This window comes from Haliaeetus albicilla, chromosome 16 (assembly GCF_947461875.1).
Source record: "Haliaeetus albicilla chromosome 16, bHalAlb1.1, whole genome shotgun sequence".
Lineage (NCBI taxonomy): Eukaryota > Metazoa > Chordata > Aves > Accipitriformes > Accipitridae > Haliaeetus > Haliaeetus albicilla.
This window is the reverse complement of record NC_091498.1, coordinates 31,585,888-31,600,428: the sequence shown is the minus strand read 5'-3', so window position 1 is coordinate 31,600,428 and position 14,541 is coordinate 31,585,888. Positions and strand designations below refer to the sequence as shown.

Here is a 14,541-nt window from a genome sequence, read left to right as displayed (position 1 = left end):
TGCCAGTCCCCAGGGCTGCTGGCCAGGCAGTGTCACCCTCTGAACTGTTGCTGGACAGGAGAAGCCCAGCTCTGGAGGTCTTTTTAGGTTGAAATGACACACAAACAAAAAAAACCAATCCATCTTGTAAAGTACCATGAGGTGCCGGCTTAGCGGGTGAGTGCCGGGGGGAGCGCTTGGTGGGAGAGTTCTGTTTTTTTACTTAATGACACAAATTTTTAGTTTCTTTCCAAATATAGTGGGGAAAAGTGCAGAGCAAACCCCTATTAACCACCCAGCGAGGCGCTGCCCCTCCTGCTCGCAGTGACTAGATTTGTTTGTCTTTCTGATAGGTTGGAAATTGTGTAATAAACTTGATGACATTGTCGATCTTTTATATGGCGCTGTAGGGCTTTTCTGTCGTGTTTCCTCCCTATGATGAGTGGGGTGGGAGCATTTTAGTGCCACTATGTGGGAGGGAAGAGCAGCACTTGGGGACTATTTAGTGCCTCTGTGCCCACCATCCCTGACCCTCACTGTCCTCCCGTGCTTCTGAGGGGCTTCTGTGCCCCCCAAGCCGGCTCAGGGCAGCGCTGTGGGGCAGCGGTGCAGTGCTGGAAGCTCCTGAGCACTTCATGCCCAGCCCACTGCCCTGGGGAAAGCCACATGCCCAGGCACCAGGTAAAAATAAATATTTATTGGAAAATAGTGAATTTTTCTGAGAAGGCAATAGAAAAAAAAGTTCTCCGTACCTCAAACTGACCTGTGCATCACAAGTCCTGGGGGCCGCCTCCCAGGTGGCAGTGGGTCGGGTGCTGCCCGGCAGGTCGCTCGCGCATGCTGCCGGGCGAAGCAGAGTGCAGGCAGGGTGAAGACTTCTCCTGCCCGGGACTGACGTGGGCTTGGCCTGGGAGATGGAGCCGGCACCGGGGCTGCTGGCTCCCCGCCACCTCGCGTACCTGTGCCGCTCTGTGCCTGGTCCTTTGGCGTGGCATGGGGCCTCAGTATGAATCCACGCTGCCAAGAAGGGAAGAGGGGGACATGTCAGCGCCAAACCAACCAGGTGCCGGCTTCTGCCGCGTCCCGGCGTTACCCAGCTCCCCGCATGACGTGGCCTGGCTGCGGTACCTGGAGAAGGAGACCAGCGCGAGGACACCCAGCAGCAGCTCCACGGCGTAGAAGAGCAGGAGGATGGCATTGAGGATGGCTTCCAGGCGCAGGGCGTAGGTCTGCAGCAGCAGGTAATAGGCCGCCATCACGGCCGCTGGGACGGTCAGGGCCAGGCTGATGGAGAGTGGCACCTTCCGCTGGCACAGGTTCCCCTTGGATCCTGGGGGGAACACGGTTAGGGGGGTGTCTCCCACAGGGCCCCCCAGGACTCTGCGGTGGTGGTGGGGACGTGGTAAATGGCACCACGGCGGTCCCAGCTCTGCCCCAGCAGTTCCTGGGGTGGGGGGTGGCAGCTCTGGAGCCCGATGTCACCCCGGGGACACCACCCCCTCTGTCCCCAGCACTTACCGAAGAAGATGCGAGTGGCCTCAGTGCCGAGGTAGAGGAAGAGCAGCACCACGTCCAGCGCTAGGTTGGTGAAGGGGTACGGCAGCAGCAGCACTGCGGGGTACAGCCACCGCTGCCCTCAGGGCCTGCACCGACAGCCCACCCTGGGCCTCAGGGCGGGGGGGGCTGCTGCCCTGGGGGGGCGGGGTTGCAGGGGACTCACCCTTGTACACGAAGATGAAAGCCTCCAGGAGGAAGTAGGTAGCGCTGTACCACCCGTTGAGGAAAAGCAGGACCTGCAGTGGAGCCGAGGAGCGCTGGCGGCCTGAGGGCACAAGGCGGCCGTAGGCGGGGGCGGCACGGACCGGGCCCCAACCCCGCTCCCCGCCTGGCTGAACCCCGCTCCCGGTCCGTTCCAGGCCCCTCCGCGCCTTGGCCAGCTCCCAGTCCCATCCCTACGCCCCGCTGTCCCCCCCCGCCCTTCCCGGTCCTGGCCCCGCTGCCCGTCGCGGCCCCTCACTCACTCCTGGGCGCCATCTTCCATCTCCATGGGAACGGCCGCCGCCGCCCTCGCTCCCGGGAGCGCTGGGCGGGAAGGCGCCCGGCCGCTCTCTCCGCCCTCTCTATGGTTCAGGAGGACTGGGCAGCTGAGCTGCGGGTTCAAATCCCGCACCCGGCCAGACGGGCGGGTGGGAACCGGGACCCCCAGCTGGGGCGGGTAGGGATCACCGGCTGCCCTCCGGTTCTGCCTCCGTTCCTACGTTGGGCCGAGCATCCCACTCTACAAGGTGGGAACAGCCTTGTTCTGTGGCTGCAAACACAGCGCTGAGCTGGCCAGGGCCAGCACAAGGCACAGGTAAGGCTGCTGGGATGGCAGCTGCTGCCACTGGAAGGAAGGGAAGAGCCGGGGGGGGGGGCCCGGGGTGCGCAGACACCAGGCAGCTTCTGGAAAAGGCAGCCGATTTATTTCTTTATTGTTTACAAAAACACTCAAGTCCCAACAGGAGCTGTGGCGCCAGAACGCACCAGGAGCCTCGCACCAACCCCCAGCATCTGCGTGAGCTGTGCCGGCGCCGGCAGAAGAGCTGGTCCCCGGGAAGAAGAGGAGGAAGGTGGCTGAGCCGAAACTGTCCCCAATGGGGCCCGCAAATTGCAGAGAGATGGCGGGGGCTGCCAGGAAGTCGAAGGGAAAGACAGTGGGTCGTCCAGAGCCCAAGGGAAACCATCAGCCACGGAACTGTGCAAACTCCTTGCGCAGCCAGAGCGAGTCCTGGTAGAAGAGGGGGTCACCCAGGTGCACCGCCGTCCTCTTGTAGAAGTAACAGTAGAGCACAGCCGCTGCGGGAGGGAGGGGGGGTGAGGGAGGACCCCCAACTTTGCCCCCACAGGCTCCCTGAAAGAGGCAGGACCCCACCAGGGACCCTGCGACCACGAGCCCTTACCCAACCGCTGGAAAACAAAAAGGGTCTGCAGGCCTTCAGTCCACACGAAGTGGCCGGAGTCCCGCCACCGCAGGTTCTGAGACAGACAGACAGACAGGAGCCAAGAAAAACCCCCGCGTTAGTTTTGGGGGCAGCAACCTGTGCCTCCAGCTCCCTCAGCCCGGTGTGCTGCTGGTCACAGGCCAGGGGAGATGCTGCCGGCTGCGGGGGGCAGCTCCCCCACCCCAAAGGTTAAGCAGCTCAGGGGATTTAGCCAGCGAGCCGGGACCTATTCTAGCTTCAGACTTCAGATCTCTGCAAATCCCCATCAATCCCCTGCCCGGATGGCGTGGGCAGCACCGGGGCGGCTGCCCGCTTGGGCACCCTGGTGCGGGGCAGCCCCCGGCCCAGCTCGAAGCGTTTCCCCTGGCCCACGGTCAGCGAGGTAGGGATGGACCCTCACTCAGAGGCTGGAGAAGTGGGGGATGAGAGCCCGATGGAGGAGGGTGCCCAGGGGCTGGGCAGGGTTTGTGGGCTGCTCCTTTGGGGGTTGGGGCAGGGGACAGGAGGGAGTTTAGTCAGGGAAGAGAAGGGGAAGATGCTGCCAGGACCACTCGGTGCTTGCTTGCTGCCAGCAGGGAGGGGGCCGCCCCAAGGCGCTGAGCCCCGGCGTTTGCTGAGGATTAATCCCAGGTAAACCGGGAGGTGCTGTCACAGACTTCAGCGGGGATTACCCCATGAGTGGCTTCTGTGCCAGCACAGAGCTGGAGCTGCTGGGCTTCCCCTGTGGAAAGAGGATTTTCCAGCAGGTTACAGCCCTTACGGAAGGGGCCGTGATGGGGCAGCTCACTTCCAGCCTGATGCCTTCCGGGCGGGAGGTCACGCAGGGAATCACAGGGGGACACCAAACTGTCCCTGCGGTGGTAGATCGTGGCCTTTCTCTCATGAGAGAGGGACTGAAGGGCGCAGGGGGTTGTGGCCAGGAAAGCAAGCCGACCACCGCCTGTGCTGCCTGCCCTCAAGAGAAGCCAGCAGCCCCGAGCTCGCCCCAGCCTACCATAACCCAGATGTGGAAGGAGATGCTGAGTGCCAGGTAGGCCCCTGACAGCAGGATGGTCCCCTTGAACTTGTGGAAGAGGAGGTTGACCAGCCCAGCCTGGAAGACGAAGGTGTTGAAGAACATGAGGAAGATGATGATGATGTTGAAGAGAATAGCAATGTCCTGGATGCTGCAGGAGGAGAGAGATGTGGTGAGATCCCAGCTCTCCTGCCCCACCGCGCTACCCGCTATGTCTGCCTGGCGCTCACATGAAGAGGACGAGCTGGACGGCGGGGGCCGTGCGGAGCAGCTCCGAGAAGGAGTTGACAAAGAGGTCATAGAAAAGCAGGAGGAACTGCAGGAACAGGACCAGGCTGTAGTTGCTGGTCTGAAGCATCTTCCTTCCCTGGGGCTTGGAGCTCTCAGCCCCGGCATCCCCAGCGGCAGAGCCAGCTCATGGTCTGGAGCTGAGGGACTCAGCGTCGCCTCTCCCTACGACCGAGACCTGGAGGGGGAGCAGAAGTTTCGTTTGGGAGGGTGGGATGCACCCCCTGCACCTCGCAAACCTCCTCTGGAAACCCAAAGCAGGGTCAAACCAACAGCAGCTCCTGCCAGTTTCTAGCATGCCGACACAGAGCCGTGCTCTGTCCCTGGTCTGTAGGCTGGGCTCTCACAAATAAGCTGTCTCCCTTCTCTTCTCACCACGCAGCGGGCTTGGGTTCAGTCTCACTCTCCCACCCTCCAGCCTCACAGCCACCTCAATCTCAGGAAACAGATGCAAAGAAATTCAGGGACAAGGGAGATGTGCGATTCTCAGGGAGCAGTGTCCAGGCAGGTTATTCGCACCTCTCACGCTGGACAAACCCTAAAGCTGCTGACGGCTCCGTGGGCAGTGCTGAGCAGGCCACGCTACGGGGGCAGGTTTGGGCATGCTGTGTCCCAGCATCGCTCTCCTTCGCCCCACCCCAGGAACATGCACCCTGCCTGGGGCAGCTGGTCAGAGAGTGGACGAGGACACAGGGAGGGAACAGAGCTGTCTGGGGACAAGTGAGGAGGCACAGCTCTCCTGCCCACTTCTCCGACAGCAGACCTGGGACCCGCACTGCCTGGGGACAGCAGCAGGGCAGCACCGGGGAAGGAGGGACGTGACACAGAGGGAGGTAAGGCGGTGCTCGGAGGGACTGGGGGGGTCCAGGAGAACGGGGAGGGTCCCCCGTGTCCTGGCGGTAGAGTTCTGCTCTGAGGCCCTTTCTTCTCTGAAAGGGAGCCACAGGGCTGGATGTGACGGGGGAAGGAGGCAGCTCCCCCCCCACCCCCCGTCACACAGCCACCACGCAGCCACCCTCTCCCTGCGTGGTCCCCGGGTCCCCTCTTATCCCCCCATCCATTCCCCCCGACCCCAGTCCCGAAGGAGGCCGCAGCACCACCGGGGTCCCCCCCACCCCACCCCAGCAGCCGCCCCCGGGGGTGCTTCCCCCCCACTCCTCCCCGGTGCACAGGCAATCCGCGGAGCCCGGAGCTGCGGGTGCCGGCGGTCACCGCCGCGTCCCACCCTCCGCACCCCGGCAGCGGCCGGGCGCTGACCTGCGGCCGCCATCTTCCGTCTCCAGGGTAACGGAACAGCCACTGAGGTGGGGGCGGAAGCGGGCGGCTGGAGGAACCGCGCTGGGGCCGCTCTGGCCGTCGCTCTCGCTGGCTACGCGTACTGGGAGGGGTGGCGGGGGTCGGAGGCAGCTACCACAGAGGCGAACTGCCAGAGCGGCGCCGTCCAACATGGAGGCGCCCGGCGAGGCCGAGGGGGCCGTGGGGTCCGGCGGGCGGCGGGAGGGACTGAGGTATGGCCCTGGGACCAGGCCAGACCCCGGGGCTGAGGGAACTGTGGGGCTGGCTCCGTGTTCCCGGAGCCGGGAAGAGCCGCGGGGCCTTGTGTTCCGGGGAGCCATGGGGCCGGGCCCCGTGTCCCCAGGCCCGGGGGAGCCGTAGGGCCGGGCCCCGTGTTCCCAGTGTTGTGGGAACCGTGGTGGCAGGCCCTGTGTCACCAGGTCTGGGGGAACTGCGGGGCCCCGGCTGTAGGGGAGCCGTGGGGCCAGACCCCACATCCCCAGGCTTTGGGGGAGCTGTGGGGCCCAGGCTTTGGGAGAGCCGTGGGGCCCAGGCCCGGGGGAGCCGTGGGGCCGCTCAGCGCCGTGGCAAGCATTGCAAGGCCTCGGAGCGAGTGGGTGGCTGAGTTTGCGGTCCTCGTGCTGCATCGGGGCTGCGTCCCACCCACCTCCTGCCTCACGGTCCCGTGGGGCGGCTGATCTTGGCTGGGGGCGGCGGGGGAACACAAGGCTGTCACCCGCCCCAGGAGGAGACATAAATATCTATTTTTGGAGGCAGATGCAAAACACTAGGCAAATGAGCTCAGCCCTGCTCCTGCCAGTCACCTGCTCGAGCCCCGTGGGCTGAGGGCAGCACCGAGGGCAAGGCACTGCCAGTCCCGCTGCCCAGCCCAGGCAGGGATGTGGGGCTGTTGCCTGTGGGGTCTGTCCCCCTGCCTCTGACCCCCATGAAGCAGGTGGGAGTGAGGACTGGCGCAGAGCAGGCAGGAGGGAGCAGGGGTGCTGGGGCTGCCAGGATCTGGGGGGGGGCGGGGTACAAGAGTACCTCCTCGCACCCAGGTGGGGTGAGCCCTGTTCTGTGGGTGCAGCGGGGGGGGTACAAGGTGCTGAGGGGGGAGGGGATCAGGTCAGTGGGTTCTTGGGGACAGCGTAGGGGGTGCTGGGGGAGCGCAGGGTTACAGGAGACACTTAGACCCTCTGTGAGGCCCTTGCTGCTGTCCCCTGGCACCAGGGTGGCACGGTAGGGTGCTACCCAGGGACCTGGCTCTACAGGAGCTGGTTTTGTCCTGCACATCCCCAGCTGGCTGGCTCCAGTCCTGGCATCCTTCCCTGGCCAGGCAGCAGCTGGGCCAGGGCCACCCCTCCTTGGGGTGCCTGGTTCCCCTTTCAGTTTGGCTCCTCCCTGGGGGTGTCTGCACACAGGCCAGAGCCGGCACAGGCGGAGAGCCCCGGCAGAGGCTGAGCAGGCGTCTCACTCTTCCCCAGGTGCCGCCATCCTGTCGCAGAGATGCTGGATCTGCCCTTCCTGCCCTTCTGCATCTTTCTCGGCGGCCTGGGCTTCATCTGCGTGGCCTTCGTGAGTGCCTGGTGCCAGCACTGGCGCGGCGGCTTTGCCTTGGACGGCAGTCTCCAGATGTTCAACTGGCACCCGGTGTTGATGGTGACGGGCATGGTGGTGCTGTACGGTGCAGGTGAGCGGGGCGTGCGGTGCGGCGCGGCCCTGGAACAGCTCTTGCCTGACTCTCTCGCCCAACAGCGGCCCTGGTGTACCGCCTGCCCCCCGCCTGGAGCGGCCCCAAGCTCCCCTGGAAGGTGCTGCACGGTGCCCTGACCCTGGCAGCCTTCAGCCTGGCCGTGCTAGGGCTGGTGGCCGTCTTTCGCTTCCACAACAACCACGGGACGCCCAACATGTACTCGCTGCACAGCTGGCTGGGGCTGGCCACCGTGCTGCTCTTTTCCTGCCAGGTGGGTGCTGCTCCGGCCCCCCCGCACCCTGGCTCCCTTCTCCATGCCCGTCGCCCTCACCTCCCCTCCCTGCAGTGGCTGGCCGGCTTCAGCGCCTTCCTGCTGCCCTGGGCTCCTGCCTGGCTCCGTGCCCTCTACAAGCCCGTCCACGTCTTCTTCGGCTCCACCATCCTCATGCTGTCCGTGGCCTCGTGCGTGTCGGGCATCAATGAGAAGCTCTTCTTCAGCCTGTGAGCATCGCGGCGGGTGTGGGGAGAGCCTTTGCAGGGAGGGAGGCTTGGGGCAGGGGTGGTTTGGGCTGGTCGTTGTCTCTCGGTGTCAGAAGCGGCACAGAGCGAAACTGATCACAGGGCGGCAAAGGGAAGTGAGCAATTTCTCCCTCAGGTGTGTGGTTAACCTGCACAGCTCCTTGCTGTGGCATGGGTACAGGGTTGCGTGGGCTTAGGGGAAGGCTGGGCACATTCAGGAAAGCTTTTGGCCCCTCTTCTCCCAAGGAAGAACGGGACGATGGACTACAAGTGCCTGCCTGCTGAGGCTGTCTTTGCCAACACGCTGGGGCTCCTCATCATCCTCTTTGGGGTGCTGGTGCTGGGTGCCCTGGCCAGGCCGAGCTGGAAGCGCCCCGACGCTGACTCCCCAGACTCTTGCCAGGTACCAGCTCCGCTGCGGGGGCACGCTGGCTGCACGCAGGGTGGGTTCAGGGAGCCGAGCTGAGCGACCTGCCTCCCACCACAGCCCCAGCTGGCTCATCCCTGGGGTGGGGGGGGACAGTGGGCCAGGCAGGGAGGGGTGCAGGTACCGGGCTCACCCATACTCTCCCCACAGCCACTGCTCACTGCCGAGCGCTGACACCTGCATGGCAGCCAAGGTCTCTCCCTGCCCTCCCGGGGCTGCCAGCCCTGAGCTGTCCAACCCCGTCGCTTCCCTGCCTGCACCGCCGACTCCGCTCTCGGCCTGTCACCTTGCCCTCGCCGGGGGCTCCCGCTGCCTGCACCTGACGCTCACCTGCCCGTGGGAGGAACAGGCTCAGCTCCCTTACGACAGAGATGTTGCTGCGATGAGGACATCTCTTTGCCTCCTTTGTGGCCTGGCATTGGCCTCCTGCCTGCCATAGGATGAGGGCAGCTGCAGTGTGATGCTTCAGCCTCCATCCTCATGCCTCCACATGCCAGCTCCTGCTGGGTCGAGCTGGTCTTTCACACCTGGACCTTGGTCCGTGCCAAACTGGCTGCCCTCAAGCCTTCCCCGGGCCCTGCAGTGCCATCGCTCAATGCAGCAGCCGGAGCTGTCAGAGCCTCGTCAGGTCAGAAGCTGCTGGAGGAGCACCCATGTGCCTGGCAGCACTACCCCCCCCCACCCCGGGACCATCTCCTGCGTGGGGTGGCCCAGCTCGGGGCGGCAGGGATGGAAGGGACCCTCGCACTGTGCCTTGCCCTTCATCGGGCTGCCTGTGCCTCTCTCTCCGCCCTGCGGGTACAGGTGGCGGGACCAGCCGAGCAGCCTCCCGGGGCCCTCGTGGACATGTAATAAACCGCTGGCTTCTGCAGTGTTCCTGCACCCACATCCTTGGGGACAAGGGGGGGCTCCAGGAGCCGGGGCAGGAGAGGTGGGTGTCTGGGGAGCAAGTCCCGGTGCTGGCCAAGTGAAGCCGCGCTGCCTAGAGGCTGTGTCCCCTCTGAGAGCCTGGCTTGTCCTTGCTGGCTCCTTCCCTCCCTTCCGCCACCGGTAGCTGGAGCTCCCCCTGGCAGCCTGGGCTCATGCTGGCCAGTCTCCCTGCTCACCCCAGGCCCTTGCCCCAGCTTGGGGCCACCCTGTGCTGCCCGGTGGGCTCTGCCCCGGCCCCTGGTTCTTCTTTGTCCCTTTCCCCGAGCCTCCTCCCAGCCCCGTGCCTGGGGCCATGTGAGTTCTGTGGTTTCCCCTCCCAGCACCCACTGGGGAGGGCTTGTGGCCAGCCCAGAAGCTTCCTTCCTCCCCAGCAGTCATGCTCATACTGGAGCATAGGACCAGATGGATCTCTGTTTCTGTCCAGCTTAAGATGGGGACCTGTCCTGGAGGAACTGGGTGCATCCGGGCCAGCCCCGATCCCCACCATCCCATTCCTCTCATGGGGAAGGACACTCTGGGCCAGCTTAAGGGGACCATGAAGGTTTATTGGGGATACCTGGGGTGTCCTGTCACGTCTTCACCGTCACCTCTGGAGCTGCACGGGGGTGACCGATGGCCGGCTGCCCCTCAGCTCCGCAGCCCCTCCAGCACGGCCTGCAGCACGGCCGCCACCGCCACTGCCCCCGGGTCGGGCTGCAGCAGCTGGGCTGAGCTGATGTAGCTGGCTCTGCCTGCCCCGGCCTCCATGTGCCTGGTGGCCTCTGCCGCGGCCTCCGCGCTCTGCCAGGGAAAAATGGGGTGCATTCGGGATGCTGCCGGGGTGGCCCAGCGCGGTGATTCCCACCCCATTCCCCTGCCAGCCTGGCTTTGGGCTGCCCGCTCCGGGCTTTGGTTGCTGGGTTCCCCCTGCCCCGTACCTCCACGGCGGCGGTCAGCACCGGCAGCAGGTCGGCGCCGGGGCTGCGCAGGGCGTGCAGAGCCTGTGCCGCAGCACACAGCGAGTCCAGCTGGGAGAGACGGGGAAGGGGGCTGAGAACCAGGGCTGCGGCTAGGCCGGCAGCCCCCGTGGCTTGCGGGCAACAAGGTGGCTTTGCCCACCGTCCCCTGGGACGCCGGCACTCACCATCGTCCTGTCCCCCGGCGCAGCTCCTCCGTACCTGTGCAGGATGCAGGAGGGTTGGCAGGATCCTGCAGAGGGATTGGGGGTCCCGTGGAGGGCCCCGGGAGTCCCGCAGCCCACAGCACTCACCGCTGCATGGCTTCGATGCCGGCGTCCATGGCATCAGCCCAGGTCGGGAGATCACTGCGGTTGAGCAGGGGCTGGGCGGCCGCCGTCAGGAACAGCCCGTAGAGCTGCCGGGACACCGGCCCCGTCATTGCCCGCTGTGGTGGCACAGCCGGGGTCCCACGGGGTGACGAGCCAGACCCACGCCCCCTCCTCCTACCCCACGCTCACCACGCCAGAGGAGCCACCCATCTTTTCCAGCAGCAGGTCGGCCAGGGCAGAGAGGAGCTGGGCCGGGGCTGCCGGCAGGGGCTGGGCGTGCACCCACTCCCAGATGGCTGCAGGGACAGAGGCGAGAACAGGGATGGCAGCGGTGACCCACTGGGCCCCCGGGACCCCTGTGTCCCTTGGGGGCAGCCAGGGACCCCTAACTGCCCCAGGGGCACCTGGGGATCCCTGCCCTTCTTGGGGACAAGCAGGGACACCCCCCACAATGCCTCGGGCCAGCTGCCACTGGGTGCAGAGAAATTTCGGGGCTGTGGCTCCCAGGGTGGGGGGACCCTGTCCCCTAGGAAGGGATGGCTGGGGGGGACCCTATCCCCCCAGGAAAGGGCAGCTTAGGGGCAGATCCTGCTCCCCAGCTGGAGAGAACAGCTCAGGGTTCCCCACTCCCCAAGAAGCGATGTCCCAGGGAAGACCCCACCCCTGGGAGGTGATGGCTGGGGTACCCTCTCCCCACGAGTCCCTGGTTGATGGCCCCCCAGCACCCCCCCAGGGTGCCAGCACCCACCTTGGGCAGCCCGAGCATGCGTGTGGCCACAGTCCCCGTCACCTGCCTCACGGTCCAGCTCGTTGAGCTTGTCCTGCATGTCGAGGAGGGTGCTGCACACCCGCTCCAGGACCAGCTGCGCCCGCGCTGCACCAGGCCCTGCGGGGAGGAGACGTCACCCCTGCCCATCCCTGGGGGAGACAGGGAAACCGAGGCACGGGGACGTAACAGCTCCTGAGGGACTCGAGCTCCCCGGGGCTGCCCGTACCCGTGCTGGTCTCGAGCTGCGCAATCACTGGTCCCTCCTTCGGCGCCGGCACCTCCTGTCTCTGGCTTGTCGCAGGCGCCGCGGCCAGGTTGGGCCAAGCCATGGCCGTGGTCTCGGCATCTGGAATAGCAGGAGGTGAGAGAAAGGCGAGCGCCAGCTCAGCAAGACTCTGCTGGATCCTCACCAGCGTGTCCGGCAGCGCTGCCTGCACAGGCAGCCAGGCATCCAGCTCCAGGGCACCTTGGGACACCCCACTGACCTTGTGTCCTGGCTGTCCCATCACCCAGCACCTGGGGACCCCCGTGCTCCCGTCCCATGCTGCATCCCCACCAGCAGGCACTCACCGATCAGCCCCACGAGCTCCTCATCCACCAGCATGAGGGTGAGGGAGACCCCGGCCATCTCCAGCGCCGTCATGAAGGAGCCCACCAAGGCCCGGGCGATGTGGATGCCTCGGCTCTCTGCGGGCACGGGAGGTTCCGTGAGCGAGGGGGGTGTTGCGGGAAGGGTCCCCAGAAGCTGAATAACCAGACCCAGGGAATGGTGCCCCAAGACCCCCACCCCGCACTCACCCAGGCAGCGCACAGCTGCGCCGGCCACGATGCTCAGCTCCAGGCAGGACAACCCACCCAGGTTGTTCACCACCAGCACCACAGAGGCTCCTGCAGGGTAGGGGACAGAATGAGACTCCTGCCTGGGTGATCCAGGGGGGGTGCGGAGGGCCAGGGGGGGCTCACCGGGGCTCAGAGGCAGGTGGGAGGCATTGGAGGGGTCCGTCATGTGTGCCAGCATCGTTTCCACCGCCTCATCTGCTGGCAGCACCTGGGGGCACAGTGGGGCCATAAGGGTGGAGCGGGGGGGGGGGGATGGGAGGCAGCGGCAGCGGGGGGGGGGCACAGCAGGTCCCTGCTCACCTTCATCCTGCGCACACCTGCCTCGCCGTGGATTCCTGAGGAGGTGAGGCAGCATCAGCCCATGCTGCGGGCACCTCCCGCACTGGGTGATGCCTGCCCCATGGGGGACAGGGGGGCACTCAGCCCCCACCGGGGCATGGGGGGGTCATGGGGGGGGGGCGGAATTTCCTTACCCAGGCCCAGCTCCATCTCATCGTCAGCCAGCCGGAACGTGGGCTTGGACCCAGGGACACTGCAGGGGGACAGGCTGAGACCCAGGGTACCTGCATGGGGAGGGCAGATGGGGTTAAGCCTAGGGGGATTTGGGGCTGGTGGGGGGCATGGGGAGGCTCTGATTTGCCCCAGGGCTGTGAACTGCCAGGAGCGATGGCGGGGATGGGGCTGGGAGACAAGGCACGGCAACCCTGGGGGTCCCCACAGGGCACCAAGGGGTCCCACACACACATACCCATGGCTTTAGCCGCCGCTGACACCCTCTCGACGATCTCATTCAAGCTCGCCCCCGCCTCGGCCAGGGCCCCCGCCACCTGCAAAGGTCAGCAGCGGGTGAGGGACCACCGGGCCCCATCTCCCAAAATCCCCTGTCCCCACAGGGATGCGGTGGGGGCCCTGGGCACCAGTGTCACCCTACGGACCTTGTGTATGAGGACGGTGCCGCACAGCCCGCGGCGCCCAGCTTTCTTCAAGGTGGTGAAAGCGCTGTCGTCCCCCACCACCACCATTTGCACGTCGGCCCCCTCTGCCCGCGCCCGCTCCAGCGCCAGCCCAAAGTTAAGCCGATCCCCGGTGTAGTTCTTCACAATCAGGAGGGTCCCAGCTGGGGGGGGGGGGGACAGACGGACAGCGAAGCATGGGTGAAGCCGTGGTGGGGGGCGAAGCTCTGACCCACACCCCACCACGCCATCCTACCTGCGCCAGCCTGCGTCACTACCCGGATGGCCGCCAGGATGCTGCCTACGGCCGGAGAGGTGAAGACGGCACCGGCCACCACGCCGGTCAGCATGCCCTTCCCGATGTACCCTACGGAACAAGACAGGGCGTTGGGGGCTGTGCCGGGGGGCAGCCGGCCCGCGGCAGTGGCAGGGGGGAGCTCACCTGCATGGGCAGGCTCATGGCCGGAGCCCCCCCCGGAAAGCAAAGCGACCCGACCCCGGATGGCTACCAGGTCGGCTCGCAGGACTACCCGGTGTCCCTGCAGGAGCCGGAGGCCGGGGTTACAGGCCACCAAGCCCGCCAGCGCGTCGTCGGCGCAGTCCGTCACCGAGTTCACCAGCTTCTTGGGGACCTGGCGGCACAGAGGGGTGGCAGTGGGGGGGTACGGAGATGGTATGGGGCTGGGGGGGGGGCTTTGGGGGAGCAGGGGGCTCCCCGCCGCCCCGGGGCTCACCTCCATGTGGGCGGCACGGTGGGGATGATGGAGGATCCCACGTAGCTTCAGCTCCGAGTCCAAACTCCGTCCGGGAGGCAGCGGGGGCTGAGGGAGGACAAGGTCCACCACAGGCAGGGACAGGCCCCCCCCCGTCCCACCCGGGGGTCCCACGGGGGTGGCCTGGCCTGGGGATGGCAGGAGGGGGACGGGGTGGGATATGGGGTGCCCCATCAGTGGGGGGAAACTGGGTCCAGTGTCATCTCTGAACGGGGACCATCTCCTGGAGGGGGGGGGGGGGGCAGGGTTGGACAAGCACCGCAGCCGGGACCCCCTCATGGGGTGGGGGACCAGGATGGGAGCACACCCCCCCCGCAAGCAGGGACCCCATCCTAGGGTGGGGGAGGACCGGGGGGGAGCATCCCCCTGAGCAGGGACCCCCTCCTGGGGCAGAGGGGAAGGGGGGGACCAGGGTGGGTGCACCCCCCCAAGCAAGGACCCCCTTTTGGGGTGGGGGGGGACGAGGGTGGATGCACCCCAGCATCGGGAACCTCCTCTGAGCATGGGACCTGGGTAGATGCACCCCCTCCCCGGTGAGGACCCCCTCTCGGGGTGTGTGGGGGGGAGAAGGGGGTGCACCCCCACCATGGACCCCCTCCTGGGATGCAGTGGAAGGAGCAGGGGGGCTGCATCCCCCCCCAAGTGGGGACCTCCCCCACCGGGATATGGGGTGGGAGCATCCCCTCCCCAGCGGGGATCCCCAAGTGGAGATTCCCCCCCCAAAGCAGGAACCCCCAGAGCATCCCCCTTCCCCACCGGTCCTCTCGTCTGCTCCTCCGGGTCCTCCCAGCGGCCTAGAGCGGCCCCACACCGCCCCTTCCGCTGACGTCCC

The 14,541-nt window shown here is 66.3% G+C and overlaps 4 protein-coding genes across 8 annotated transcripts; 1 reads left to right on the top strand and 3 right to left on the bottom strand.

Annotated features, from left to right (window-relative positions):
* Positions 1-661: 661 nt before the first annotated feature.
* Positions 662-2,285, bottom strand: TMEM216 (transmembrane protein 216). The gene is made up of 5 exons (XM_069804330.1): positions 2,001-2,285; positions 1,700-1,801; positions 1,498-1,590; positions 1,108-1,309; positions 662-996 (listed from the first exon to the last, which is right to left on the bottom strand). The coding sequence occupies exons 1-5, from the start codon at positions 2,011-2,013 to the stop codon at positions 981-983; spliced, it is 426 nt and encodes a 141-aa protein (XP_069660431.1). The 5' UTR covers positions 2,014-2,285; the 3' UTR covers positions 662-980.
* Positions 2,286-2,419: 134 nt separating this feature from the next.
* TMEM138 (transmembrane protein 138) lies at positions 2,420-5,659 on the bottom strand. Its single transcript, XM_069804323.1, has 5 exons — positions 5,521-5,659; positions 4,206-4,441; positions 3,955-4,126; positions 2,919-2,994; positions 2,420-2,814 (listed from the first exon to the last, which is right to left on the bottom strand). Exons 2-5 carry the CDS (start codon positions 4,331-4,333, stop codon positions 2,702-2,704), a joined length of 489 nt encoding a protein of 162 aa, XP_069660424.1. The 5' UTR covers positions 4,334-4,441; positions 5,521-5,659; the 3' UTR covers positions 2,420-2,701.
* Positions 4,884-9,048, top strand: CYB561A3 (cytochrome b561 family member A3). Of its 4 annotated transcripts, none has more exons than XM_069804316.1 (6): positions 4,884-5,096; positions 7,023-7,228; positions 7,294-7,502; positions 7,578-7,732; positions 7,997-8,153; positions 8,328-9,048. In XM_069804316.1, exons 2-6 carry the CDS (start codon positions 7,045-7,047, stop codon positions 8,349-8,351), a joined length of 729 nt encoding a protein of 242 aa, XP_069660417.1. In that variant the 5' UTR covers positions 4,884-5,096; positions 7,023-7,044; the 3' UTR covers positions 8,352-9,048. The 4 variants fall into 4 exon arrangements, with proteins under 4 accessions (XP_069660417.1, XP_069660414.1, XP_069660418.1 ...); XM_069804313.1 differs by lacking the exon at positions 4,884-5,096 and adding an exon at positions 5,641-5,771; XM_069804317.1 differs by lacking the exon at positions 4,884-5,096 and adding an exon at positions 5,959-5,978.
* Positions 9,049-9,631: 583 nt separating this feature from the next.
* On the bottom strand, positions 9,632-14,531 carry TKFC (triokinase and FMN cyclase). 2 transcript variants are annotated; one of them, XM_069804283.1, is made up of 18 exons: positions 14,466-14,531; positions 13,671-13,757; positions 13,379-13,568; positions 13,193-13,303; positions 12,919-13,100; positions 12,732-12,810; positions 12,457-12,546; positions 12,284-12,318; positions 12,107-12,191; positions 11,942-12,031; positions 11,714-11,830; positions 11,370-11,489; positions 11,123-11,260; positions 10,564-10,670; positions 10,357-10,460; positions 10,231-10,264; positions 10,025-10,114; positions 9,632-9,887 (listed from the first exon to the last, which is right to left on the bottom strand). In XM_069804283.1, the coding sequence occupies exons 2-18, from the start codon at positions 13,674-13,676 to the stop codon at positions 9,735-9,737; spliced, it is 1,731 nt and encodes a 576-aa protein (XP_069660384.1). In that variant the 5' UTR covers positions 13,677-13,757; positions 14,466-14,531; the 3' UTR covers positions 9,632-9,734. The 2 variants fall into 2 exon arrangements, with proteins under 2 accessions (XP_069660384.1, XP_069660385.1); XM_069804284.1 differs by having other exon boundaries at positions 13,671-13,837; positions 14,466-14,510.
* Between the last annotated feature and the right edge of the window lie 10 nt (positions 14,532-14,541).